This window comes from Candida albicans, chromosome 2 (genome assembly GCF_000182965.3).
Source record: "Candida albicans SC5314 chromosome 2, complete sequence".
Taxonomy (NCBI): Eukaryota; Fungi; Ascomycota; class Pichiomycetes; order Serinales; family Debaryomycetaceae; genus Candida; species Candida albicans.
Genome location: NC_032090.1, coordinates 1,935,487 through 1,961,952, shown reverse-complemented (window position 1 = coordinate 1,961,952; position 26,466 = coordinate 1,935,487). Strand labels below are relative to the sequence as shown.

At 33.3% G+C, this 26,466-nt stretch overlaps 10 protein-coding genes and 2 non-coding genes across 12 annotated transcripts; 6 read left to right on the top strand and 6 right to left on the bottom strand. All coding sequences in view use genetic code 12, as the record gives it.

Annotated features, from left to right (window-relative positions):
* Positions 1–114: 114 nt before the first annotated feature.
* AGE2 (Age2p) lies at positions 115–1,278 on the bottom strand (the record flags this gene model as incomplete). The annotated part of the gene is made up of 1 exon (XM_709475.2): positions 115–1,278. The coding sequence occupies one exon, from the start codon at positions 1,276–1,278 to the stop codon at positions 115–117; it is 1,164 nt and encodes a 387-aa protein (XP_714568.2).
* Positions 1,279–3,413: 2,135 nt separating this feature from the next.
* Positions 3,414–4,124, top strand: CAALFM_C209570CA (uncharacterized protein; the record flags this gene model as incomplete). Its single annotated transcript, XM_709476.2, has 1 exon — positions 3,414–4,124. The coding sequence occupies one exon, from the start codon at positions 3,414–3,416 to the stop codon at positions 4,122–4,124; it is 711 nt and encodes a 236-aa protein (XP_714569.2).
* Positions 4,125–4,919: 795 nt separating this feature from the next.
* On the top strand, positions 4,920–7,163 carry CAALFM_C209560CA (uncharacterized protein; the record flags this gene model as incomplete). The annotated part of the gene is made up of 1 exon (XM_709478.2): positions 4,920–7,163. One exon carries the CDS (start codon positions 4,920–4,922, stop codon positions 7,161–7,163), a length of 2,244 nt encoding a protein of 747 aa, XP_714571.2.
* Positions 7,164–7,947: 784 nt separating this feature from the next.
* Positions 7,948–8,062, top strand: CAALFM_C209550CA. Its single transcript, XR_002086391.1, has one exon. It is a non-coding gene; the product is annotated as an uncharacterized ncRNA (small nucleolar RNA).
* A 289-nt stretch (positions 8,063–8,351) lies between these two features.
* On the bottom strand, positions 8,352–8,499 carry CAALFM_C209540WA. Its single transcript, XR_002086390.1, has one exon. It is a non-coding gene; the product is annotated as an uncharacterized ncRNA (small nucleolar RNA).
* Positions 8,500–8,781: 282 nt separating this feature from the next.
* EAP1 (adhesin EAP1) lies at positions 8,782–10,743 on the bottom strand (the record flags this gene model as incomplete). Its single annotated transcript, XM_709479.2, has 1 exon — positions 8,782–10,743. One exon carries the CDS (start codon positions 10,741–10,743, stop codon positions 8,782–8,784), a length of 1,962 nt encoding a protein of 653 aa, XP_714572.2.
* Positions 10,744–14,193: 3,450 nt separating this feature from the next.
* CCT2 (chaperonin-containing T-complex subunit) lies at positions 14,194–15,774 on the top strand (the record flags this gene model as incomplete). The annotated part of the gene is made up of 1 exon (XM_709480.2): positions 14,194–15,774. The coding sequence occupies one exon, from the start codon at positions 14,194–14,196 to the stop codon at positions 15,772–15,774; it is 1,581 nt and encodes a 526-aa protein (XP_714573.1).
* An 885-nt stretch (positions 15,775–16,659) lies between these two features.
* Positions 16,660–18,378, top strand: CAALFM_C209510CA (Ca(2+)-binding ATP:ADP antiporter; the record flags this gene model as incomplete). The annotated part of the gene is made up of 1 exon (XM_709481.1): positions 16,660–18,378. One exon carries the CDS (start codon positions 16,660–16,662, stop codon positions 18,376–18,378), a length of 1,719 nt encoding a protein of 572 aa, XP_714574.1.
* A 163-nt stretch (positions 18,379–18,541) lies between these two features.
* Positions 18,542–19,945, bottom strand: CAALFM_C209500WA (tRNA dihydrouridine synthase; the record flags this gene model as incomplete). The annotated part of the gene is made up of 1 exon (XM_709482.2): positions 18,542–19,945. One exon carries the CDS (start codon positions 19,943–19,945, stop codon positions 18,542–18,544), a length of 1,404 nt encoding a protein of 467 aa, XP_714575.2.
* Positions 19,946–20,136: 191 nt separating this feature from the next.
* PHO13 (Pho13p) lies at positions 20,137–21,102 on the bottom strand (the record flags this gene model as incomplete). Its single annotated transcript, XM_709483.2, has 1 exon — positions 20,137–21,102. One exon carries the CDS (start codon positions 21,100–21,102, stop codon positions 20,137–20,139), a length of 966 nt encoding a protein of 321 aa, XP_714576.2.
* A 515-nt stretch (positions 21,103–21,617) lies between these two features.
* Positions 21,618–22,388, bottom strand: CAALFM_C209480WA (uncharacterized protein; the record flags this gene model as incomplete). Its single annotated transcript, XM_709484.2, has 1 exon — positions 21,618–22,388. The coding sequence occupies one exon, from the start codon at positions 22,386–22,388 to the stop codon at positions 21,618–21,620; it is 771 nt and encodes a 256-aa protein (XP_714577.1).
* Positions 22,389–22,704: 316 nt separating this feature from the next.
* Positions 22,705–25,437, top strand: PMS1 (ATP-binding mismatch repair protein; the record flags this gene model as incomplete). The annotated part of the gene is made up of 1 exon (XM_705594.2): positions 22,705–25,437. One exon carries the CDS (start codon positions 22,705–22,707, stop codon positions 25,435–25,437), a length of 2,733 nt encoding a protein of 910 aa, XP_710686.2.
* Between the last annotated feature and the right edge of the window lie 1,029 nt (positions 25,438–26,466).

The following is a 26,466-nucleotide window of genomic DNA, read 5'->3' as shown; positions in this document are numbered from 1 at the left end:
ATTAAGATATATGGGAAATAGATTTACATGGGTTTTCCCTTATGTTGTATGTTATATATATTTGTATATGCATACACGCTTAGATGTTATTTACGGGTGTATAAATGGTATTATTCACCCCCATACATTCTTGAACAAATCGTCATCTAACCCATTGACGTTTAATGACGAGGTGGTCTTATAATTAGAAGTACCAGCTAATGATGATGCCGAGGATGATGGGATTGATGGGGAAGAAGTAAATGTATCGGTAGTCCATTCATTGTTCCAATTTTGTTTGGGTTGATTGTTATTAAGTGATGGGGTTGAATTGACTAATGGATGATGTTGAGTATGGTTATTTTGTGTGTTCACTGTGGTTGATGAACGGTACACGTTGTTATTGTTGGTGGTGGAATTACCACCTTGTATATTCAAGCTCGACAACGAATTTGATAATGAATTCATGCCAAGTGGTTGTTGTGGTTGCTGTTGTTGTTGTTGTTGCTGTTGTATAAAACTGTTGGAAGATGAAGGAGATGCATATAATGAAAGGATTGATTTTTTCAAATCAGGTCTTCCCATGCTTGAAACACTACCGCCAGTATTTTGTGCAGATTGAAGTGGTTGGTGTTGGTGTTGTGGTTGTGGTGAACTTGATGTTGTTGGTGCAGCAGGTAACACAGTCTTTGTAGGTGGTGGTGCCAACTTATTACTTCTTTTATGAGGAGACCTTGTGGCAGTGAAACTTCCAAACTCTTCGTCATTGCTTTTGTTACCACTGTTATCATCCAATAAATTGATATCATTCAGTAATGTGGTATTTGAGTGAGATTTCGACTCATGCTTGGGTTGTTGAATAGTGGCAGTAGTGGCAGCTTTATTTTTATTCAATGACAATGGATCAGGCAAGTTCTTACTCATGGTCCATTTTCTCAAATCATACTTTGTACGAATAAAATTTTCAATCTTCAGTTGATCGGGAATATATCCACTAGGCAATTTATCTTCCCAATATTGATTGACATTGGCATTACCCCATTTGACCATATTTTCAATTTGATCATCGGTCCATGCATCCAAATCAACACTTTTCACTTTGGATATATGAGTTCCCATACTACGATGGATCCCCGAACATCGAATACAAATAAAACACCCTAAATTCCATGATGCCCATCGAGGGTTTTTGGAAACTTTACAATCAGCACAAGTTCTATTGGCATCTTCTTTTAATAACTGTTTAAGAATCTGTTTATGTTGTTCCAGATGAGTCTTTTTCGACGAAGGTAATGCCATGATAATCTCTAGATTGCTTGGTGGTTGAATTAACTTTAATGAAAACCTTAGTTTAGGGTGTTGTTTTTCTTGTAGTCTGATGCAGAGTTGAAGATGCAGTATATGCTTATCTCGCTGGTGTTAGTATCCGTCTAGTTGATCAAATTTGATATATACAATGTAAATCGATCAAATAAAACTCAATTCTTTCAAATAGATAGACAAAATTAAAATGTATTAGTTGTTAGTTAGTTGTTCAAGTCTGTAAGTATGAATATTGTATAGACTCAAAATTTATAGTTGGAGGAGCTATTGTGGTTGTTGTTGTTGTTGCAGTGGTGTTGGTGGTAAATGTTGTCGTTGTCTTTAGTTTCAGGTTGTTTTTTTTTTCTTTTGATTTTTCTTCCTTGCGCTTTCGCACACGCAAAATTTCAAACTTCATACAACCTTGAGTAGTATTGGTAGGTCCTAATCAAAGATCAGGCATTTGTAATGTCTATTGAGTAGAGGGAATGAGGGAGACTGTTGTTACTGCAGAGGGGGGGGACTTGATATGAGATATTGAATTATCTGCCCGGCTTTAATGGCATTAGAGATCAGATATTTGTTTGCCATACAGAGTGGTCGTGTGAGTTACCTGGTAGTGTATTAAATGTCAATAAACTGTCAATCTATACGTATTGACTATTACTACTATTTCCACGGCTATCTCTCTATTAACTGCAAACAAATACTAATTGATATTGCTCTTATGGGAGCTATAACTCATTGTATATATCTGATTGCCGATGAAGATATTTGTTGCTAATGTGTTGCAAATGGCTTCAATTTACCAAATAACCAGTCTACGAGTTTGCTAGTTATTTTAGTGTATTTATTGGGCTATCTCTGTTAGTTTGAACTCTTAATTTGAGAAGAAGATATTATCTGTTTATAGTATTTGTGTATTGTTAAATTAGATTCCAATTAGTCCCCACTTTCACCACTCCTTCACTACTTTTTTTTCTTTTGTAGATTTCTATTTTTCTCTTGTTGACATTTTTGTGACTACATTTGGTTATTGCTATTGGCTGGTTAGATATTTATACTTGTTCTGGGTTGTTTTGTTTTATTTTGTTGTGTTAATTCCTATTGTTTAATCTTTTACTATGGTTCACAACAATGAATTGAAAAATTGACTGAAAAGAGTTAAAGAGGATGACAGAGGGAAGACCAAAAGAGAACAACAGAAAAAAAAAAAGAAAGATTTAATAATTGTAGTAGTGGTGGTGGGGGGAGTGGGTGGAATTTAATTACCGTCAAGTTGAATTGTAATTTGTTTAAATAAAAATGGTTAAAGAATGGTATTGTTAATTTAATATCAGAGGTTTAGGACGGAAGAGGAAGGGACGTGGTGGTGGTGGGGGGGACGAGGGAGGAAGAAAGAAATGTGTAAGCGTGTATTTGGAGTAAAAATAACTTTTCGAAAAAGAAATGTTTATTATTTCCCATTCAAATAAATTAAAGATACGTACATTATAATAATAATAATAAAATAATTAAAAGACAGAAAAGATTTCTTACAATGAAGGGAGAGAAGGAGAATGAGGAGGAGGAGGGGTGAATAGAGAGAGAGCGAGAAGAAAAAAAAAATCAAAAGAAAAATCAAAAGAAAAATCAAAAGAAAATTTTGGGTGGAATTTGATATCAAAATATATTCAACCAATTCACTAAAACTTATATTAGACCATCTATTCCCTTCAAAACCACACCTCATTATCAATACCAGGAAATCAAAGTAAATATTTGTTATTCTTTTTTTTGCTTTTTCTTTTTTTTTATTTGGTTTAATTATTGTTTGTGGCAATTCTAAGTTTCTAGATACATTGAATCCAATTTAATAAGTGAAAAGATAGTACTGGACATATCTATTCTATATCTACTTCAACAACCGATTCTTTAACATATATTCATCTATTCATATATTTATTAGCTTATTTATTTATTTATTCATTTGTTTGTTTGTTTTTTTTTGCATTCCCATTGGAGTTTCTATTGCACATTTAATATATTCAACAATCTCCCAAATCATCACATCTATTCATTCATTTTATTATTTTGCCCACAGAAAAGCACACGTGTATATCAACATATATTCATGATATCAATGTTTAATCATGCCGTCAATAGATCAAGAAATACCACCGTCGCCGACTTCACTTTCGCCGTCTTCACCATCAATAATAGACAAGATATCATCAGTTAAAAATGACGACAACAATCGCACCAAGCTTTATCTGATATATTCTTTAGACCAAGTCAAGATCCATGACAAACCTAATGACTTATGGATGATATTATATAACAAAGTGTACGATATAACTAATTTCACCTCGGTTCACCCTGGTGATGTTGAAGTATTACTTGATTGTGGAGGTGCTGACGCGACTGAAGCGTTTGAGGATGTTGGCCACTCAGATTTTGCATTTCAAATGTTGAAACCTTATTTAATAGGTGAATTGCAATTACTGGATAAAAAAAAATATGAAAGCAAATTATTATCTGCACGGAAAATTGAAGTCACTTCTGATAATAATAACACCAACGGCATTACTAGCAAGAAGGGTAATACTGATAACAATGGTATTCTCACTAATGGCAAACACATTAAAACTAAAAAAACCAATAACAATTCCAACAACAATGACAATATAACCACTAAAGACATCCATCGGACCGGGATCACCAAAAGCAAAAAGAAAAGGCGAAACAATAATAAACCAAACAAAATTAGAGAGCATTTCAGAATGCTATCACTTGGTATATTGGCGCTTGTTTCATTGATATTGTTTTTATACATCCAAAGGTTTAGATGGTTACATATGTGAGATTTGCATGAGGAAAAACACTTTGATTTTCATTCATTGACAAAATCATATTGTGTGGTGCTAGGTTTGTTTTAGTTTTTCATTTTTTAGGTGCTTATTGCGTTGTTTGTTTTTATTATTATTATCATCTCAATCTATCATAATGGTAATTGAAATGTCATTGTCATTGTAATTGTTATTCTTGTTACTATAGTGGGGCTCAAATTATACATTTATTTATTTATACATTTATTTATTTATTCTATCTTTTGTTGTTGTATTTCCATGGTTATTGCAATCTGTGTTTATTGATTTGCAGCATCACATCCATTCTCGACATTGCTAATTGATGTTATTATGGTTTACCAATATTATTTATTCATTTATGGCCATTATTTATTTAGTTATATAGATAAGCTAGTTTGACTTTAAAGTTGATTGCTTTTCGTTTAAGTTTAATATATAGAGAGCATTTTCTTTCACTAGAAAGTGGTATGCGCCAACAACAACAATAAAGTAATTACTCTAATTCAAGGTTCACAGTCAACTGACAGTGTGTTTGGTGAATAATGTGAAGCTTGGTACTATTTGGGCTTTTTGCACCTATAAACAAATTGATTACGTGTATTTACCATATTTGTTGTAGAGCATAATTTTGGTTCATGCACATATTCACTTAATCCTACTTTTGTCGTTCTGTTACCGTGTTGGTGTTTCATATTTCTTCTGTAATTATTTAATTATTTGCCCCATCAATTGATTTATTGTTGGCCTGTCATTTAGTTGGTTATTATAGAAGCTTAAACGTTAGCGACCATGTCAGACGAAGAATTTTATTCAGAAGAATCGTATGAATTTGAGTTTGAAGATGAAGATGAAGACGGAGGAGATTTTGATATTGAGAATAACGAGGATGATAGTGATCAAACCGGTAACAACAACAATAACAATAGTAATAGCAATAAATCCAATGTGAAAAAGGTACTTGATAATCAATATTATTCAGCAAAATCTTTCAAAGATGACGATCCTAAGCATGCCATTATTGAATTTCAAAAGATAATTGATAGTTTATCGGATGTGAATGATGATGATAATAATAATAATGTTGAAGAAAAGTATGAATGGAAGTTTAAATCTTATAAACAATTGATGAAATTGTATTTTGATCAACAAAATTTTCAATTATTTCTTGAAACTTTGACACAATTGATCCAGTTGATACCAAAATTCAATCATGATGGTCATTATAAAAGTTATATTGAGGAATCATTTTCAAAAATGATTAATCGATATTCTATTCTGGCAAATGTGACTTTTGTTACTCAGTTTTACAATACATTGTTGAATTATCTCGATAGTAACTCCAATAGTAGTTGTCGATTGTGGTTTAAAATTAACATAAATTTACTTAATCTTCATCTTGATCATCAAATTTATGATGATATACCTAATCTATTACAGAAAGTTTATTCCAAGTTGGACATTATCAGCAATGGAGGTAATAATGGTTGTCTGGAAACAACGTTGAACTCTTTTAAGTTACAAACTATTGCTATTGAGATTGATTATTTGACGAAAATAAATCAATTCAATTTGAATTTACCAAGAATGAATCAATTATATCGTATGAGTTCAAAAATTACCACTGTGGTCACCCACCCAAGAATTTGTGCTATCATTAATCAATGTCGTGGTCTAATACAATTTTATCGAGGTAATTATCATCGAGCAAATATTGAATTTTATAAAAGTTTCCAAAATTATGATGAAGCGGGATCAACTATGAAATATAAATTATTGAAATATTATGCATTATGTTCATTATTGATTGAAAGTGAATTGGATCCATTTCAAAGTCAAGAAACTCAAATCATTTCTAAATCTTCGAATCAATTTAATAAATTGAAATTGTTAATCAAATATTATAATGACTTGGATTTGGAAAAGTTTGAAAACTTAGTATTCTCATCATTAGAATTAGACTCGTCATTGCCATCATCTAGCCAAGAAATTGATGAAGAAAGTATTGAGAATGATGATATCTATAAAGTTGCTATTCAAGAAATATTGTACAACTTGAAATCAAAAGTTTTACTAAATTATATCAAAGCATACTCAGCCATTAAATTTGAATTTCTTTATCGCAAATTAAGAATAGATGAAAATCAATTACGTTCAATTCTTTTACAATTATCAATGGCCGGGAAACTCAAAGATTCACAAATTGATTATGTAAATAAAGTTATTTTCACCCAGACTAGTATCAATAATAGTAAGAGCAGCAACAGCGACAACAAAAGTAGAGCATGCTTTCCTCAGTTATCACAGAAAGATATATATTATAATGTCAAGTATTATGAAGTTGTATCCTTTGGACAATCTGATGCAACTAATGGTAGCAGTGTTGTTAGCAATGCTGGTAACAATAGTAATGACTATAGAACTGATGATAATATGGATATTGATGACAATAATTTCAATTTTCATATTGTGCCAACTGAAAACACGAATACTGATTATTTTCGAAAATATTTCTTTGTCATTGATCGACCACTCAAAATACAAGATTGGTTTATACCAATTGAATCATGGTATTTGTTTTTGGTTTCATCCATTCCTCATACATATAAACAAGAAATCAGTCAAAAGGAACAAGTCATGCATGAACAAAAACAAGTGGAAATTGTTAATTCAAATGGTATAACCCCATCAGCACCAGGGGCAACGATAACAACTTCAACTATGTCCAGAGCAGATATTGAACTATCGAATTTTAATACTGGGTTATTGAATTCTGTTGTAAACATAGACAGTAATAATAATTTTGGTAATGGTGTTGATGATGAACAATATGAATATGATCAATCAGTCCAACAATTGAATAAAGTTGATTTATTAAATGATTGGTATGCTCAAGCTCGTGAGTACTATAATCTGTTGATTGATAATAGTGATAGCAATATTGACAACAGCAGTAATAATACTAAAGGGAAAGGTGGTAGTAATACTATCAGAAGTAATAGTATTGTTGAGAATGATATGACTATCTCCATCTAAATTGAAAAACTAAGACATACTGGGGAAAAAGAAAATAAAAAGGAAACCACAATTGTGGAAATCATGAAACAATTATTGATACAGTCTGAGCTTGGTTTGCTAGACTTTGTGTGGTATATAGATTCACTCACCCAGTTTATATAATCCAAATAGTATGCAAATAAATGCCATCAACCTATAAATTTGATCGAAATTGATTTATAGGTATTTTTAGATTATTGTCAAAGTGATATTGTTTAAATCACTCCCAATACAATTATGTTTTTATTATTGATTATGGGTCGAGAAAGTATTTTGCAGTTTTAAAACAGTTGAGTATTCTTCCTTATGGCTTTGGTGCTACCATGTGTGGTGTTTTTTTTAGGGCTAACGCAACACTGTCAATTATTAATGTCTGGTCGTGTATGTGTGCTACATGAGAAAGATGTTTGGTTTGATTTGGTTTGGGTGAATTAAAAAGAATAAAATTTTGTTTGTAAAAATTTTTAAGCTTTCTTTTTTTTTCACTTTTTTTTCCAATTTCAATAAAGGTATATATGTGTTTACTTATGTACCTATGTATATTATAATAAAGATTATTATGGATTGATTATCTCAATTGGGTATGTCATTGATTTATCAAATAATGTTTTCATTTCCTTAAATTTGATTTAGAGAAAAGGGTTTAATACCCTTTCCTTTATATTTCCTGTTGTTGATGTTCACAGGCAAACCACAGTTTCAATTTTGAATACTATAATCATGTCATATGCCCTATTAACATGGCTTATAATAATATATATATATATATGATTAAATTTATTTACATGCGTTATCGTCATGATTTTAATTTGTCACTTCATTTATCATTGAATGTCGAGACAGAATTAAAATTTGAAATCAACTAACACTAAATGATATATATATATGTTTATGTATACATGTGGGTATTGCTTGAAATGGATAATGGTCAAATTTAATGGGTATGCCCCCTATGGGGAATGAAAATATGTTGGGCACAATAATAATAATAATAATGAAAATACTAACGTTTTCATACTTTTCTAAAAGATTATGAAATTTTAGATCATAGCTGTCCATGCTATTTATATTGGGAAATAATATACATTTTTATTGTACAAAGAGTTTTCTCAACGTTTCTTAATTGTAAATCTATATTATATGTAACTTTTAACTATATTAATAATTTTATGTCTTTCTTAATCAGTTTTTCTACATTCGATTTCCATAACGAATAAACTAACAAATAATATATATTCTTAACAATAAACTAACTAATATCGAAAAGAAAACGAAACGGATAAATATATGGGTATTAAATATATGAATCTAAAAGAAACAACAAAATTAAGAGAATTTGAATTTGAATGTAAATGTGAACCTAAATATCAAATATCCAAACATAAAAAAAAACTCTTAAACCGAAATTAAACAAAAAAATATGAACCAAAAATAGTGTTAAATTATCACCACCATATGGTACATAAAGGTGATGGTGATAATCAACAGTAATTGGAACGAAGAAAAATAACAGGTATCAAAAAATTCAGTAATAAAAATTAAAGACAATCAATGAACAATTGATTTTATTCAAACAAGGACCCCAAAAATATTAGTCTCACATAAAGTAGACTAATGCAGCCACTGCTAAACCGTAGTATGGTTTTTTAAGTGCAGAGCCAGATCCTTCAAAAGTGGAAACTTGAGCTGGTGGTACAGAAGTCTCACTAGAACTTGCTATTGTACTTGTAGTAACAGATGAAACTGGGATTGAAAGAACACTGGAAGAAGCTTCAACTTCAGGACCATTGGTAGGAACTGATGGGCTGGTTTCAGTTTGTTGTCCTTCTGGAACACATCCACCTTCGGGACAGCTAGCGACAATTGAAGTTGAGTGAGCAGTAACTGTAGAAAATTCGCCACTTGCAGTAACAACTTGCAGAGTACTAAGTACTGAAACTGGTTGAGTAGTAACTGGAGTAGCTTCAGTGCCTGGAGTACCTGGTGCAGCTGGAGTAGTTTCAGTACCTGGGATAACTGGTTGAGATTCCACTGGAGTACCTGGAGCAGCTGGAGTGGTTTCAGTACCTGGGGCAACTGGTGTAGTAGCTGGTTGAGATTCCACTGGAGTACCTGGAGCAGCTGGAGTAGTTTCAGTGCCTGGGATAACTGGTTGAGATTCCACTGGAGTACCTGGAGCAGCTGGAGTGGTTTCAGTACCTGGGGCAACTGGTGTAGTAGCTGGTTGAGATTCTACTGGAGTACCTGGAGCAGCTGGAGTAGTTTCAGTGCCTGGGATAACGGGTTGAGATTCTACTGGAGTACCTGGAGCAGCTGGGGTAGTTTCAGTACCTGGGGCAACTGGTGTAGTAGCTGGTTGAGATTCTACTGGAGTACCTGGAGCAGCTGGAGTGGTTTCAGTACCTGGGGCAACTGGTGTAGTAGCTGGTTGAGATTCTACTGGAGTACCTGGAGCAGCTGGAGTAGTTTCAGTACCTGGGATAACGGGTTGAGATTCTACTGGAGTACCTGGAGCAGCTGGAGTAGTTTCAGTGCCTGGGATAACGGGTTGAGATTCTACTGGAGTACCTGGAGCAGCTGGTGTGGACGTGTTAGGAACTGGAATAGTTATACTGGATGTAATAGGACAGTAAGTAGTATAAATTGTTTCTTCAGATGAGATGGTAACAACTCCAGTGGTAACTGATGAAACCGAACACTTATCCTCATAACACGAACTTACTGTTATAACAGTTGTACTTGGAACAATTACTGTAGACTCAACTGGTGTACTTGAAGCTGTCTCAGTGGATGCAGTACTTTCAGTAGCTGGAGTGGTTTCAGTACTTGTAGTACATGGGGTAGATTCAGTAGCTGGTGTAGACTCGGTAGCTGGAGTAGATTCAGTAGCTGGAGTGGACTCGGTAGCTGGTGTAGATTCAGTAGCAGGAGTAGACTCAGTAGCTGGAGTGGACTCAGTAGCTGGAGTACTTTCAGTAGCTGGAGTGGTTTCAGTACTTGTAGTACATGGGGTAGATTCAGTAGCTGGTGTGGACTCGGTAGCTGGTGTAGATTCAGTAGCTGGAGTGGACTCAGTAGCTGGAGTAGATTCAGTAGCTGGAGTGGACTCAGTAGCTGGAGTTGATGTCAATGGACAATAAGTAGTGTATTCAGTAATAACATCATTGGTAGTGACGGTGATGATAGTGACACCCGTAGTTACTGCTGTATGAGAACAAGAACCGCCATCACATTTGGTGACAGTTATAACTGTGGTAGTATAAGCAGTGTCAGTCGTGTAGGAGGTAGATTCAACAACGTCTTTTGTATACCCGGTGGTGGTCCCTGTTGGTTGAATTGGAGTGGTACAATCAGTGCTAGTAATGGGCTTGACCTTGGAGTAGGTTTTGCTTTTATAACCTTTCTTGTAATCATCCCCACAGTCATCTTGATAGCCACCTTTGCCTTTGTATTGGCCTGGGTAGGAATTTGAATTTTGTTTGTTCAGAAAATCAGGAATCCAAAAACCTGATGCAACGGATATAGCACCAGCTAATGGTAAAATTTGAGAAACTTTCATTTTTTTTTCGCACTCTCTTTTTCTATACCGGAAAAATCTCTTTGTCAATAATCGATAACGTTGTGAGTGTCTCTCAGTGGTTAGTGTGTAAAAAAAGCAAGCGAATGTGATAGATGGTCGTGTATAGAATTAATACAATGAGGTGAAAAAAAAAAAATAAAGGACAAACTTAATAAAAGGGTTCTATCTTCTCTTCCCTTATTTTTTTTTGCAACTGAAGAGATCTTGAAGGGATATTTATATTCTTTTCAAAATATTTGAAAAAATTGACGATCTTAGTCAGCGCAGAGAGTTGGTGCTGTTGTCATAGTCTTTTGAAAAAATGAAGCACAGTTAATAAAGTGATACTTCTAAAAATAATTTATGTTTCAGTAATACATTTGATAATGTCACCATTAATCCCATACAGTTTTGATAAATAAGACACAGCTGCATGCCGAGTATTATTTTTTTTGACAATGAAAAGTTTTCTGCATAATTTGTTTATGTTTTTTTTTTTCATATTTGGGAAACTTCATTTCTTGACAATGTAAATTTCCAATTTAGTTGGGGCGGTATTTTGCATCCCTTATACCAGAACAACCCTCTACAAGTTGGACTTCCTTTTGAAGCAAAATATACAACAGGGTTTTGTTTTTCTTGTGGGAGGGATTGTGCAGATTCGAGGTTTGACTGTGTATCAAGCTGCCTCCAGATTGATTACATGTATTGACAATCACCGTTGACATCAAGATATCTCCATTCTGCTATCCTGCATCACCATAATTGGAGAACAAGTGTGTAAAATGTAGAGCCTATAGAAATGGAAAAAGCTGAGAGCTGCAATTGTGTGACTAATCAGGGTGTAAATTTCATTTCGTTCCGAGTCTCTCTTCACAGAGTACTAAAAGGTATTTTTAAAATATAATTTTCATTTTGTTCCACATTATGTGAATAGTTCTTGCGTGCTCTTCATGAAATAGGAGTCAATAATGAGGTAAGTTCGTAATTCAATTCTTGGAGACTACTCGCCAAAAGTTGTACAATGAATTGCACATGCAGTATTAACTACGAATATACTTACGGATTTATGTGACGGAGGGAGGGTCTATTTCAAAATGAAATTTCTTTTGGGTATTTTATTTATATTTTCGGCAAGAAAGGAAGGGTTAAAGGTCTGCATATGGAAGTTTTAGGAATATTTGAGGCAGGATGTTGCATATTTCGCTTGAACTTCCCTCGCCTGCAAATCTTCGATGCGGTATCAATTGAATTTACTAACCCTGAACACTGGAATTAAGGAAAGAAATAGAATCCTTCACTTAGATTTTCGTTCTTGGAAAAACTGCAACATTTCGCGAGCAATTTTGAAAAAATTTAAAATACAAAATAAGACAAATCTAGCTAATTAATTGACTTGTTATTTCATCAATAACAGTCTTTCTTATTTTTATGCCGCATTAATAATAGGGTTTTGTTGGTTGCATCTTTTATTATTAGCTGCATCAAATCTTAAATTTCAAAGTTAACAAAAAAAAAAAAGAGAAAAAGAAGGAAGGCTGAATAATCTACTGAAACAATCAGAGTTATTTTTGTTTTTTTCATCTTTTTGAGTGAAATAGGAATAGATACTCTTGTTCAGCATCATTCTATCATGCAACAGTGATATTAGGAGTCTTATCATCTTGCTATTTTATTTTGAAACCAATGAGTCAACACTCCAAAACAAACGTTTTGGTTTTATGTGTCATCTTATTGTTTTTCAATTGCTTATCTTTCTATTATTTGTGTTTGTGTTTCTGTTTGTGAATTTGGTTTTATTGCTCTTTCAGTAAGTTAGACGACGAAACTATTGCGATAGTTCCGGTTGTTGTTGTTGCTGTGGGTGAGTGTTTTAGTAGGTCACACAATACTACTCAAGACAATCGTCTTTGTGGTGAAAGAAAGAAACTTCAGATGTAGTACAAATTTACTAAATGTCTCAAAGTCTTCTTCTTCTCGTGGCGTAACCTGACGAAATCATGAAATTGTGAATTCGAAAAAGATTCTACTTTACTGCTCCAGGATGAATTGTAAACACCATCGGAGAATAATGGATCATTGAAAGTTTTCACATAGAACTAAGATTCAGTAGTTATGGCCAACAAAATGGATATTGGTCATTTTGCCGATATTATTTGCCTATTAGCAAAATATACTTGCAGAAAAAGCATGTAATTAATTCTGAAAACTATTTGCAGCGCGAAGAAAAGAATATTTGGTAAATTAGTTTGTGAATTATTCGCTATATATTCAAAATTGGTGTTTATGTGTATAAACTTGGCTATTAGTGGTTATGTAAATTAGAACATTTTTTGAGAAAATATGTAAAGGCGATGTTCTTTAAGATTCTTTCACATTAAATACAAAGATGGTGTTATGATCATTCATATAGGTCTTGTACAGTGTCTAGCTTCTTGATGAAGTGAAAAATTATCTACCAAGTGTTTTAGCTAATCTACACCAAGAAGTTAGACATGTGTTTATTTGTGATAGAAACGAGTGAAATGTGATTAGTCGACGACTTGTTTAGTGGCTACTAAAGTTTAAACGAGATAAATAGGGTGTTCATTAATTAATTAATTAATTAGTGCGTATGCATCTCATAAATGGTAAACAATCAGCAAATAGGACAATTTCTTCGTTCACATTTTATGCAATGTGTGTGTAGAATCCAGCATATGATCATACCAAGAAACACCCCATACAAATATATCCAAATAACCTTAGACGAAGTTTACTAGATTATAAAATACCGTTATCAATTACCGATACTGTTTACGATTTATATTGGCTATAGTTCCATTCACTTGAATGTGGAGTCTAGATCTCGAATTAGATTTGGAGAATAGGAAATTCTTACTGCCACACTACAAGGTAATTTTTTCTTAGTTAAGACGATTTGAGGTGTACTCTCTGAAAGTCAGAAAATTGGTCCACAACAATATACACTTTATCATTCTAAGTATTGGTTTTTGATTATGTCCTGTGTATATAAATTTACTGTTTATATTAAATGGAATAGCGCTGATCTTGTGGTTGAGGCCACTGCCAAAAAAATGTTTACGCAAGTTTAATTGCAAAATTCCAACAAAAAGTCTACTCAATTTGATGAAAGCAAGAATAAAAAACATTTTTCAGATATAAATATTACAAAAAGAAGTTTTTTCTATATACATTAATTTTCTTTTCTATTATAGATGCTGTTTCGGTAAATCATGGTTATGGGGTAAACAAGGACATCTATCGCAAGTTGTTGATTATCAATTGATTGCAAAATTTATTAGTATGTATTCTCTTTTTTGTAAGCACGGACACGCACTCTTTAGAACACGAAAGAAAAAAACATTAAATCGGGAAAAAAAAAAAATTTCATATTCTTGATGGTCAAAGACGTAACTATTGTTTCATACAGCTACACCTTCATTAAAGATGTCTGTTCAAATATTTAACGATCAAGCTACTGAGGAAAGGGCTGAAAATGCCCGTATGTCTGCATTTATTGGTGCTATTGCTGTAGGTGATTTAGTCAAATCAACTTTAGGACCTAAAGGAATGGACAAATTGTTACAAAGCTCAAGCAATGCTGACCATGCATTAGTCACTAATGATGGAGCCACTATTCTCAAATCCATTCCTTTTGATAATCCAGCTGCCAAAGTTTTAGTTAATATATCCAAAGTGCAAGACGATGAAGTTGGAGATGGTACTACTTCCGTCACAGTTTTAAGCGCTGAGTTGTTAAGAGAAGCTGAAAAGTTGATTGATCAGAAAATTCATCCACAAACCATTATAGAAGGGTTTAGAATTGCATGTAATGTGGCTATCCAAGCTTTGAACAAAGCAGCTGTCAACAATGGCGACAACCCAACTTTATTTAGAAACGATTTATTAAATATAGCCCAAACCACTTTGTCATCGAAGATTTTGTCACAAGATAAGCTATTATTTTCCAATTTGGCCGTGGATGCTATTTTAAGATTAAAAGGATCTACCAATTTAAACCATATTCAAATTATTAAAAAAGTCGGTGGCAAATTATCCGATTCTTACTTGGACCAAGGGTTTATATTGGAAAAGAAATTTGGTATTGGTCAACCGAAAAAAATCACCGATGCTAAAATCCTTATTGCTAATACTTCCATGGACACCGATAAGGTGAAGATTTTTGGTGCTAAATTCAAAGTTGATTCCACATCAAAATTGGCCGAATTAGAAAAAGCCGAAAAATTGAAAATGAAAAATAAAGTTGACAAAATAGCCAAGTTTGGCATTAATGTGTTTATCAATCGTCAATTAATTTATGACTACCCAGAACAATTATTCACTGATGCCAAGATTAACTCCATAGAACACGCTGATTTTGATGGGGTTGAAAGATTAGCATTAGTCACTGGTGGAGAAGTGGTGAGTACTTTTGATAGCCCAGACAATGTTAAATTGGGACATTGTGAGTCAATTGAAGAAATTATAATTGGCGAAGACACCTTCCTCAAGTTCTCTGGAGTTGCTGCTGGTGAAGCATGTACCATAGTGTTACGTGGTGCTACCGAGCAAGTTTTGGATGAAGCTGAAAGATCGTTGCACGATGCATTATCGGTATTGTCACAAACTACTAGGGAAACCAAAACTGTGTTGGGAGGAGGATGTTCTGAGATGTTAATGGCTAAAGCTGTTGATCAAGCAGCTGCAAACGAAACAGGAAAGAGTGCTTTGGCCATAGAAGCCTTCAGTAGAGCTTTGAGACAATTGCCAACTATTTTAGCCGATAATGCTGGTTATGACTCAAGTGATTTGGTTACTAAATTGAGGTCAGCCATATATAATGGTATGTCTACTTCTGGGTTAGATTTGAATCATGGTATTGTTGCTGATATGAGAGAAATGGGAATTGTCGAATCGTACAAATTAAAGAAAGCTGTGGTATCATCAGCGGCTGAGGCAGCCGAAGTGTTATTACGAGTTGATAACATCATTCGAGCAAAACCCAGAACTGCCGATAGAAATCATTAGTGTATTTATGAACGCCATTTGCAAAAAAGAAAAATTGGTTTCATTAGCTTACTATATATTATGCTGATGACTGTGATGATATAGATTGATTAATACAACTTTGATTTTAAATACAAATAATACATGTATTCGCAAATTATTTGGTTTCTGCTCTTTTACACTACTTTGTAGGAGGGAACCATTTTTTAGTCGCTCGCTTGTATTTACCTGTTTGAGCCCCCACTCCATGCCGTCAAAAAGTTTGGTCCCTCCTCCCCCCAAAAAAAGAAAGACCACAAACCAACGAAAAGGCTTTACATATTATTGCTTAGGTGAAAGTTTATTGACTATACTCAAACAAATTAGGCATATTACAATTTTAACAAAGTGTAATTTTAGTACAAGTGTGATAGAAAACAAGTTTCTCTTTTTTCTCTGATTTATTTTTGTGCTGGTAGCAAAACTAAATTTACCAATCATGGCAACTCTATTAGTTATCCACAACAATATTGTTTTATTCTACTAATAACACTCACATATCCACACTAACAACTCAATTCTTCTTTGATTCATCGTGTTTATTGACACACGGTAACTTCCAATTATAAAAGTAGTTTAAAATTTCATAATTCTGGTGCTTATACCTTTTTCCCCAAATTTTTTTACCAGACAGACAAACAGAACATTTTCTACAGAGATTTTTTTTTCTTTCTTTTTTTTTTTTCTTCTTCTTTTCTTTTCTCTCTCTGTCCTTTTACCAATTAGCAGCAATAAATTTTCTTTTATTTTTTCTTTTTTTCAATTTTCTAACTTTCTTTTTATATTCAACAACTAGTCTTATTCATTTAACAACTATTCATTATACTCCCCTCCCCCCTTCAAGCACATACTAGCATACTCTATCAAATGGCATCTGAGACTCTTTCAACAACAGATATCAATGATAATAGTGCTAACAATGATGTTGAACAAGACATCACATCTACCACCACCACCACCACCAACAATAACAGCGTGAACATACCGGCTAAACCAAACGACTATGAGGCATTGTTCAAAAAACTTGACATTGAAAAAACTGGTGAAATCACATTTTTAGATTTTAAACGAGCTTTGAAAAAATTCAATCATCCAATAAACGAAAGTCCTGAATTGTTATTAAAAGTTTTCAACTCATTCGACTCCAATCACGATAAAAAGATTGATTTCAAAGATTTCAAAGAATACTTGAAAACCACAGATGATCAAATTTTAAAGGGGTTCAATCAACTCGATCAAGATAACGATGGAAGATTAAACAAGTCTGATTTTATTCGTTATTTAAAGGAAAGTTTACATGTGAAACCAAGTGTTGCCAATATTGATTTGTTATTTAAACAGCTTGATTCTAATGAAGATGGGTATATCAATTACGACGAATTCAGAGAATTTCTTTTGTTAGTACCTCGTTTACAAGGGTCAAGAATCAAAACAGCATTTACATTTTTATTTGAAGAATATGATATCAATTCTGACGGGGATGTGACTTTGATCAATCAATTTTTGGATGGATTCAAATTTTTCTTGGCCGGAGGATTGGCTGGTGTGGTATCGAGAACTTGTACGGCACCTTTTGATCGAATCAAAGTGTTTTTGATTGCTCGTACCGATTTATCATCAACAATTTTACATTCTAAACAAGAAATTGCTCGTCAAATAGCACTGGGGGCTGAAACTCATGTAATTGAAGCATTGAGAAAAAAATTAGCACATGCAGAAATGGAACAGGCAGCAGAACTACTAGCAGAAGAAGCCAAAACCACCAAGAGCGCCGCTGCAGCAAGAACAGCAGCATCTGGTGTAACAACTGCATCAGCTCAAAATGCAAAGACCATTAGATCACCCATAGTTCAAGCAGTAAGAACACTTTGGAGACAAGGAGGAATTAAAGCATTTTACGTTGGTAATGGATTAAATGTAATGAAAGTGTTTCCTGAATCAGCAATGAAATTTGGCTCTTTTGAAGCTGCCAAACGATTTTTTGCTCGAATTGAAGGTGTTAATGACACCACCAAAATCTCCAAAATCTCTACATATTTAGCCGGGGGATTCGGTGGGGTGGTTGCTCAATTGACAGTTTATCCCATCGATACTTTAAAGTTCAGATTGCAATGCTCCAACCTAGATCATCCTCTAAATGCTATTCTGACAGCCAAAGAAATGTTGAAAGATGGTGGAGTCAAAATATTTTATCGAGGGATTGGTGTTGGTCTTGCTGGGATGTTCCCTTATGCAGCATTGGATCTTGGAACCTTTTCCACTATCAAAAAATTATTAGTGAAAAAATATGGCAATAAAGATGATCAGCTGCTACCCACGTATTTGACTTTGAGTCTTGGTGCGTTTTCAGGGTCGTTTGCCGCAACCATTGTCTACCCAGTGAACTTGTTGAGAACAAGACTTCAGTCACAGGGAACTTATGCCCATCCATTTAGATACGAGGGGTTCTATGATGTTTTCTCTAAAACGGTTGCTCGTGAAGGTTATTCTGGGTTATGGAAAGGATTGGTCCCGAACTTAGCCAAGGTTGCTCCAGCAGTGTCGATTAGTTATTTTGTTTATGAATCATTAATTAGACGCTTTTAATCAGGACACAACCCAGGGCCAAGTAATGTTTGCACTGTTATATGGGCCGAGACAATTATAAATAGAGAAAAAAAAGGAGAAGAGAAAACAAACCTTTGAAACAATTTGATAGTATTATATACATTAATGCATGTACACACACACTATACCTAGTTTGCTAATACTAATTTTGAACTAGTGTTGCTTGCTTTTTGAGTTTACTATGGCCCTCATCATCATTGGATTCATCCTCTAGTTGTCTCTTGTTATTTGCTTGAGGAATTGATTTAATCAATTCATTTTCTCCAGCCATTTTCAAAAGGGCGGTGTTTTGTTTGACACCATCAACTTTTCTAAAATATGGTTGACACCTCCAATACGGTACAGTTTTATAGTGACCACCCCAATCTTCAATAGGTCCATTGGTAATGACATCTAGCTTTTCAATGTCAGGGTTGTTGCTATAGATTTCTTGAACCAATGATTCAATTTTGACAACAATCAGTTCCCATTGATCCAAAGGACCATTAACATTTGCTTTTCCAATAATAGGACGTAACTCTTTATGGACTTCTAGGAATGCATGAAGTAATTTGAAAAAATGTGATTTCATGGCGTGTCTTGACGCAAGACTATCATAATTCTCTTTGACAATTTCAAAATATTCTCGAAGGATTTTATCTACTCGAGGAAATTGTTTATCCTTGTTATCATCCAACGTCCAAAATACACCTGGGTTATATAGGTTTCCTTCAGCGGACATCACGGCATCACATGCAGTTTCTGATTGGCACCGTTGTATATCCGATGGGTACAAGATATTGCCGTTGCTGAAAAACACTTGATCTTGTGGTAAATTATCACGCAAGTATTTCAAAATTTTCCAATTGGCCAATCCTGTAGCTTGACCTTTCATTTCTCTGGTTCTGCCATGTACAGTAATAAATTGAGCACCAGCATCTAACACCATTTTAGCATACTTTAACGATTTCTCATAATCATCATAAATACGAATCTTTGCTGTCACAGGGATAGACAAATTGTCGTGTAAGTTTTTAATCAATTTATAAACTAAATCCCAATCATCCATTAAGAATGCACCATACTTCCCCTTTCTAGCAATCCCTTGAGGACATCCCAAATTTAAATCTATAGCATCACATTCATTTTCAATCAATTTTGCCGCCTGTAATAAATAGTCTGGATCATTAGCACAAAACTGTACAATCAAAGGTCGATCTAAATCTTTATTCCCATCCAAATTAGTGGTCCACATGGAATTACGATACTTTTCTTGTGTAGCAAATAGTTTGGCATGGAACATTGGCGTATAGCATAATTGAGCACCATAACGACGAGATAATATTCTCCATGCCAATTCAGATTGGTCAACCATGGGAGCAACAATAGTTTTTGGTTGACCTATTGCATTGTATAACTGGCGCCCTGTTAATTTCGTTTTCACGAAGGCTGAATCGGTGGCTACACTTGTGGAAACCAGTGTTGTTGTAGATGTTGCTTTGGTAGTAGTCATGACCTTAGATACTTTTAGTAGATTGCTAATAGTTTGACTATTAACACTTTTCATAAATAAATTTTAAGAGAATAATGGTCTGTAAGTACAATTAGAAAGTGTTCCAGTTCACTTTTTCACAATACAAGATTTTTTTTTTTGCGCGATGGAGATGATGATTTCTTTTTTTCTTTTTGGTTCATTAAATTAATATACGGATTAATAATTATAAAAGTCTAATTCAATATAAATAAAATATAATAAATCTATTCTTCTAAAAGTTCAATTAATTTTGTTAATGAACCGATGTAGTATCTCGGAACCAAGCTTTGGCCCTGTTTGGTTTCACGTGCAATGTTTACAGTGTTGGTTAATTCTTCCTTGTCAGTGACACCCGACAACACCAACAAGGTTCCACTACCGTTATCACCTCCCAATTGAGCTTCATTACCAAATTTAATATCAGAATATAAAGTATCACCAATCATGATTGTTTTCAGTTTGTCGTACCCAGTATTTGCCAAAATGGTTTCCGCCAAAGTGGTATCAGGTTTGCCGACATTAACATAATCTCGCTGCGAACTATACGCCATATACTCGACCATACTCCCACCAGCAGGTAAAGTCAATCCATTTGATCCAGGGTAGTTACGGTCTCCATTGGTTCCAATAAAAGGTAATGTTTTGTCATTGTGCATCAAGTATTGTAGAGTAGTGGCAATTCTCATATAATTGAAATTTAAAGTTGATCCAGCGATAACTGCTCTTACTTCAGGGTCGATAATTAATAATGGATTCTTGTCAGACCAACTTTGATTCAATAGTTCATTACTGCCACCCAATGGAATATACCCTTCACTAAGTAGCTCGTCTTCAATACCTTCGTCTCCTAAAACCCAGATTTTCTCTCCTGGTAAAATACCCATTTTTTTCAATTGTAAGACAGCTGAATACCCTGTAGTATAGATCTGATCGATTGTGACACCATCTATACCCAAGTTTTTAAATTTTGTTACATAAGATTGACGAGACTTGGATGAGTTATTCGTGACAAATGTAAACTTTTTATTATTCTTAGTAAGAAATTGTAAAAATTGGTTGATTTTAGGTAATAATTGTTCCGATAACCAAATAACACCATCACAATCAATTAAAAAATTATCAAATTGAGATAAGATTAAATCTTGAGCTAATGCTTTGTCGTCTATATAGGTTGGAAAAAGTGTAGTCATTATTTTTGATGGTTTTATGTTGAATATCTGATTTTTATTTAATGATAAATGCAATAAATATTTGCAACTATAAGGGTGTATATGTAAATATGTATGTATATGTAGGTGTACGTCAAAGAAAATATTAGATATTTTTTGTTTAGAGATTTCATCTGTCAAAAAAAAAAAAATGTGTGTTGTGGAATTAGGGCGTCAATTATTATCCATTATTACTAATTATTTACATTTAATTTTTTTGGCGATCCCTTTTTTCCGCTTATTTGTTGTCATACTATTTTAATGCTGTCAAAATATTAATCTTTTTTGACGTCAAACAACAAAGACTGGAATAACCACCACTCTCACTTTATGTTGACCAACTACCATCATCTAAAGATTGCAAAATGTTCCTTTTTATATCTATGCCATAACTTACACCTGTGGATACTGCTATTAACTTTGTTAGAGGAAAGCAAACCATTTTACCATGTTAGTCTACAAGCGCAGCTGATATTAAATGATTCAGCACTTGTCAGTTAGGTAAAAACTTTGTTGTAACAGTTGAAATTCAAAAGTTCAAGATTAACATCTCCAATAGGTTCAAAAATACATTGTGTCTCGTTATCTCTACTATCATTGTCTCTATTGCCATCACGTTTCAATCTCACCCAATTACCATAATTATTAATGTATAACAGTTGATCAACATCAACTGTGATTTTGAAAAACAAGTCATCAACTTCAAGGTCTTGCTGTCTCTCTTCGATCAAGCTCTTTTCATGAATTTTCAACTGCTGAATATGATGAAACAAAATAGTGCTATATTGAGTATAAATTTCATCCCAATTTAAACTCTCAATATTTATAATGGCTGAATTGTCTTCATCCTTATCATGAAGCTTCAATTCGTTTATCGTCTCATTCAAATTTATAATAAACTCATGAAAATTAATGGTGTATTGTCTGACTACTGTATTGTTCGTTGAATGATAAACCAAACAATTAATACCATACAATCCATTGAATGTTTCTTGTTGTTTCTTTTGTTTTTGCCTTTGCTTTGACTGTGACTGTTTTTGATTGATTATTAGTTGGTTTATAACATTAACAATTAATTGTTCAATATAACCTTGTAATTGAGGGTTACGGTTTTTATATATGATTAAATCAAACGATTTGAATTGATCAAAAGTTAATTGTTCATAGACATGATTGTAATACAAGATTTGATTGAGCCAAACAGTAAAATATTCTTTAAATGTTAATAGAAAATTCTCAACTGTTAATGGCAAACTATGTGATTTCATAAACTTATCTGGCTTTTTGTTTTCCCTCCAAGTAGATTAACAGTAGCGTCACATCGGGAGGAAGGCAAATGGAAAATAAATCAAAGTTTGGTCTGTTCTAGATTTTATGTCGTTAGTAATATCTAAACGACATAAAATAAATGTCGCATTTCACCTAACGCGTTTTCAAATTTATAACGCGCTGCTTCAAAAAACAAACAAATACACACACCTATTAAAAAAAAAAAACCTTATTCATTTATAAATAATTTGATTCCTGATACCTATTGCACTTTCCTATATTCTACAACTACTTCTAAGAAACTCATTATATTTCATGTCGGAGACACTGCCATCGATTAAAACTATCAGTAAATTTGATATCTCCAAAATAACCTCGAGCCAAGTTATCATTGACCTAAAGGCAATCATTAAAGAATTAATCGAGAATTCAATTGACGCCCATGCCGATAAAATTGACATTATTTTCCACAATTATGGCGTTAATTCCATTCAAATTCAAGATAATGGTAATGGTATAAATGTAACCGATTTTGAAACTATTTGTCTACGTAATCACACATCAAAAATTGAAAATTTTGAAGATTTGGATCAGTTAACAACTTTGGGATTTAGAGGAGAAGCGTTAAATTCGATTTGTTCTTTAAGTAATAAATTAACAATTACAACTACCAAAGAGGATCTTTACCCTAAATGTCATGTTTTGAACTATGACAATATGGGACAATTAGTTGATCAACGTATCAAAGTTGGTGGGTTAAATTATAAACTGGGGACTTCAATTATGATTGAACAACTATTTAAGAATTTGCCAGTTCGATTGAAGAATTTCGTCAAAAATTCGAAAAAGGAATTTAGCAAGGCAATTAATTTTGTCATCAATTATCTCATCATATATCCACAAATAAAATTTACTATTTATAATGTGCTTAACAATCATAAAAAGTTAATTCTAGCAACCAAAGGTGGAGATAATACAACAATTATAGATAATTTGATTTCAATATATGGTAATAACAATAACAAAAATCTATTATCATTAGATTTGGAAATAACCGAAGATATCAAATTGGTGGGATACATCTCATCTTATTCGTTTGGGTTGGGTCGCTCTGCTCCTGATCGTCAATTTCTATATTTGAACAAGCGACCAATTGTCTTTAAGAAATTATACAAATTAATCAATGAAATCTATAAAAGCTATAATCATGTACAGTATCCAATTTACATTATTGATATAGTTATCAACCCAAATTTAGTCGATATCAATTTATTACCTGACAAAACTAATGTGTTAATCAAAGATGAAACTACAATTTTGCAAACCATTGAAACTAAACTATCGGAGTTTTTTGAAGTGCAGGATACTATGATCATTCCTAAAAATGAAAACTATCAAGTGAAAAACTCGGAAATTGAAATAGTTGAAAAAACGGACAACAAAAACATAGCTGTTCATGATGATATTGATACCAGTTATAAAACTAAAATTAACGCCACTAGATTAGAAGGTCCATCTGAGGATAAAGATGATTTGAACGGGAATGATAAACAAGAAAAAACGGGTGATCAAGACGAACAAGAACAAGAGAATGATGATGAACAACAACGACCAGAAGTCGACAACGATGTCATCAATTTGAGTGAACCGGTTAGAAAGACCGATAAGGATTCAGACAATAAAAAAGTATCCGAAATCGACAATAATGAAAATGTAGCTAACCAAATATCTACAGTGAATCAACCTTCAAATCTGCAAGGTGTTTTGTCAACGAACGAACAGAATGAGATGAGTGAGAATATTAAAATCACCACTTTTGAACCTATTCTCGAATCTGCTGAACCTCTGACAATTGAAAATAAACATATAATATTAGACGAACCTGTGGTATTGGAATCATCTCAAGAGAACAATAACAATTCAATTTTCAGCTCTCATGATATTAAATCATCTCCTCAAAACACATGTACGGCTGATACCTTAGAAATGAACAAATTATTTTGTCATCAAGAACATGATGAGGAAGAGGACAAATGCGATCATCAAGATAATCATGGGAAGAATTTCTATCCTGTCAAACATAAATTGGATGATAGTGAAGAAGAAAATATGACAGTGATTAGTATTGGGGATGAAACATTTCAACAGTATGATGAAAGACGTCCAAGTAAGAGACTTAAACGAGATATGCTTCGTAATATGTACAATAAAAAAATTGTCAATTCTTCACAGGATATTCTCAGTTCGATAAATAAAAACTTGCAATCTCCCCAAAATCAAAGCGAGTCTATCGTTATTAAAAAAGAACCAGACGAGGTTAAACCAAACTCAGTTGAAGACTTGCAGACCAATCAACAACAGCAATATGAAGAAGTTGAAAGTTATCAAATTAACAAACAAGATTTTTTAAAAATGAAGCTAATTGGACAATTCAATCTAGGATTTATCATAGTCGATTTTGATGACAATAATAATCTCTTTATTATAGATCAACATGCATCAGATGAGAAATATAATTTTGAAAAGTTAATGGCAAGTTTCAAAATAAACTATCAATTGTTAATTAAACCCATCAAATTAGAATTGAGTGTAATTGACCAAATGTTGGTTATCGATAATCAAGAGATTTTCCATAATAATGGTTTCAAATTGAAAATCAATTCCACACCGGTTGATAATGAAATCTTGCTACTAACATTACCAATTTATCAAAATATCACATTTAACTTGGATGATTTTAATGAATTATTAAACTTGGTTAGTCAACAACAAGATCAAGTAAATCCTAACTTGAAATGTTCTAAAATTAAGAAAATATTGGCAATGAAAGCTTGTCGTAGTAGTATAATGATTGGGACTTTTCTAAGTAAATCAAAAATGAGGGAAATTATTTCAAACTTGAGTACATTAGACAAACCTTGGAATTGCCCTCATGGAAGACCGACAATGAGACATTTAATTGATATAAAAAATTGGCAACCCACATCATCAGCGTCACGAACACTGCTGAATGGCTTTCCACTGACTAGTGTCGACTATGAATTATAGACAACAAAAAAAGGAAGTAACGTGAATACAGGATTTTCCTCTATAGTGATTCGCTATGTAGGTAAGCTGTTTAATTAAAGTAATTTTTATTTTATGTAGAGCGTTAGTTGGATAAAGATAGTCAATACGTATATTTCAAAGTTTTAACTCTACGGTTATACTTGCAATGCTACCATTTATCTCAGATCCTACCTGTTCCTGAAATTTGGGGTCAGCCGGAATATTTAGTTATAAATAGAACTGGAATGATCCAGAAAAAAAAAATCGAATGATTTTGACGCATCTATCTATCTTTGACGAAGGGAGCATTGACATGTAGAAATGCCGAATGAAAATATTGGTTTAATAATACAATAATCGCACATGCAAATGAGAGAATAGTTTTGTAATAGTTGCTACCTACTATTTTTAGTAATAGGAGAGAAAGTTGGCCAGTAGAGTGCTTTTGTGTCATGTGTCTAATTTGATGATGAGGAGGCATAGACACATACAAACACAACAACGAGAGAGGGGTTGTTGCTGCTTTTCTGTATTCCCTGCACCCTAAATTTCATATATCATTCTTCTTTGAGTACTTGTTAAATTCAAGTCCAGTCCTTTCACAGCAGATTCAATATAATGATTGTGATAATTAGTGTAGATTGCTGGGCTATTTTCCAACTTCACATCGTCACGCTTGGATAAAATAAAAATAACTTCTATTTTTAGCACATTCAATAGATTCACGAGAAACACGAGAGAAACCAATACCCAACAAAAACACAAAAAATGAACAATTGTGACAGCAGCTGACAGCAGCTGACAGGATTGAAAACGTCAAATGAAAAAACCCTAGTAAAAATTTCTTGTCCTTTTTTCCACGAGAAGAAAAAAAAAAATACACCAATTACGGAAAAACAAGAAAATGCTGAAGTTACTTTTTCTTGTCACTTGACACCTCAAAGATCCTTTATGCCGATCGTAAGTACTGTTACTTAAACCCTTTATTCACTGACTTCCATTTATTTCAAAGTACCAGTAAAAGCCATT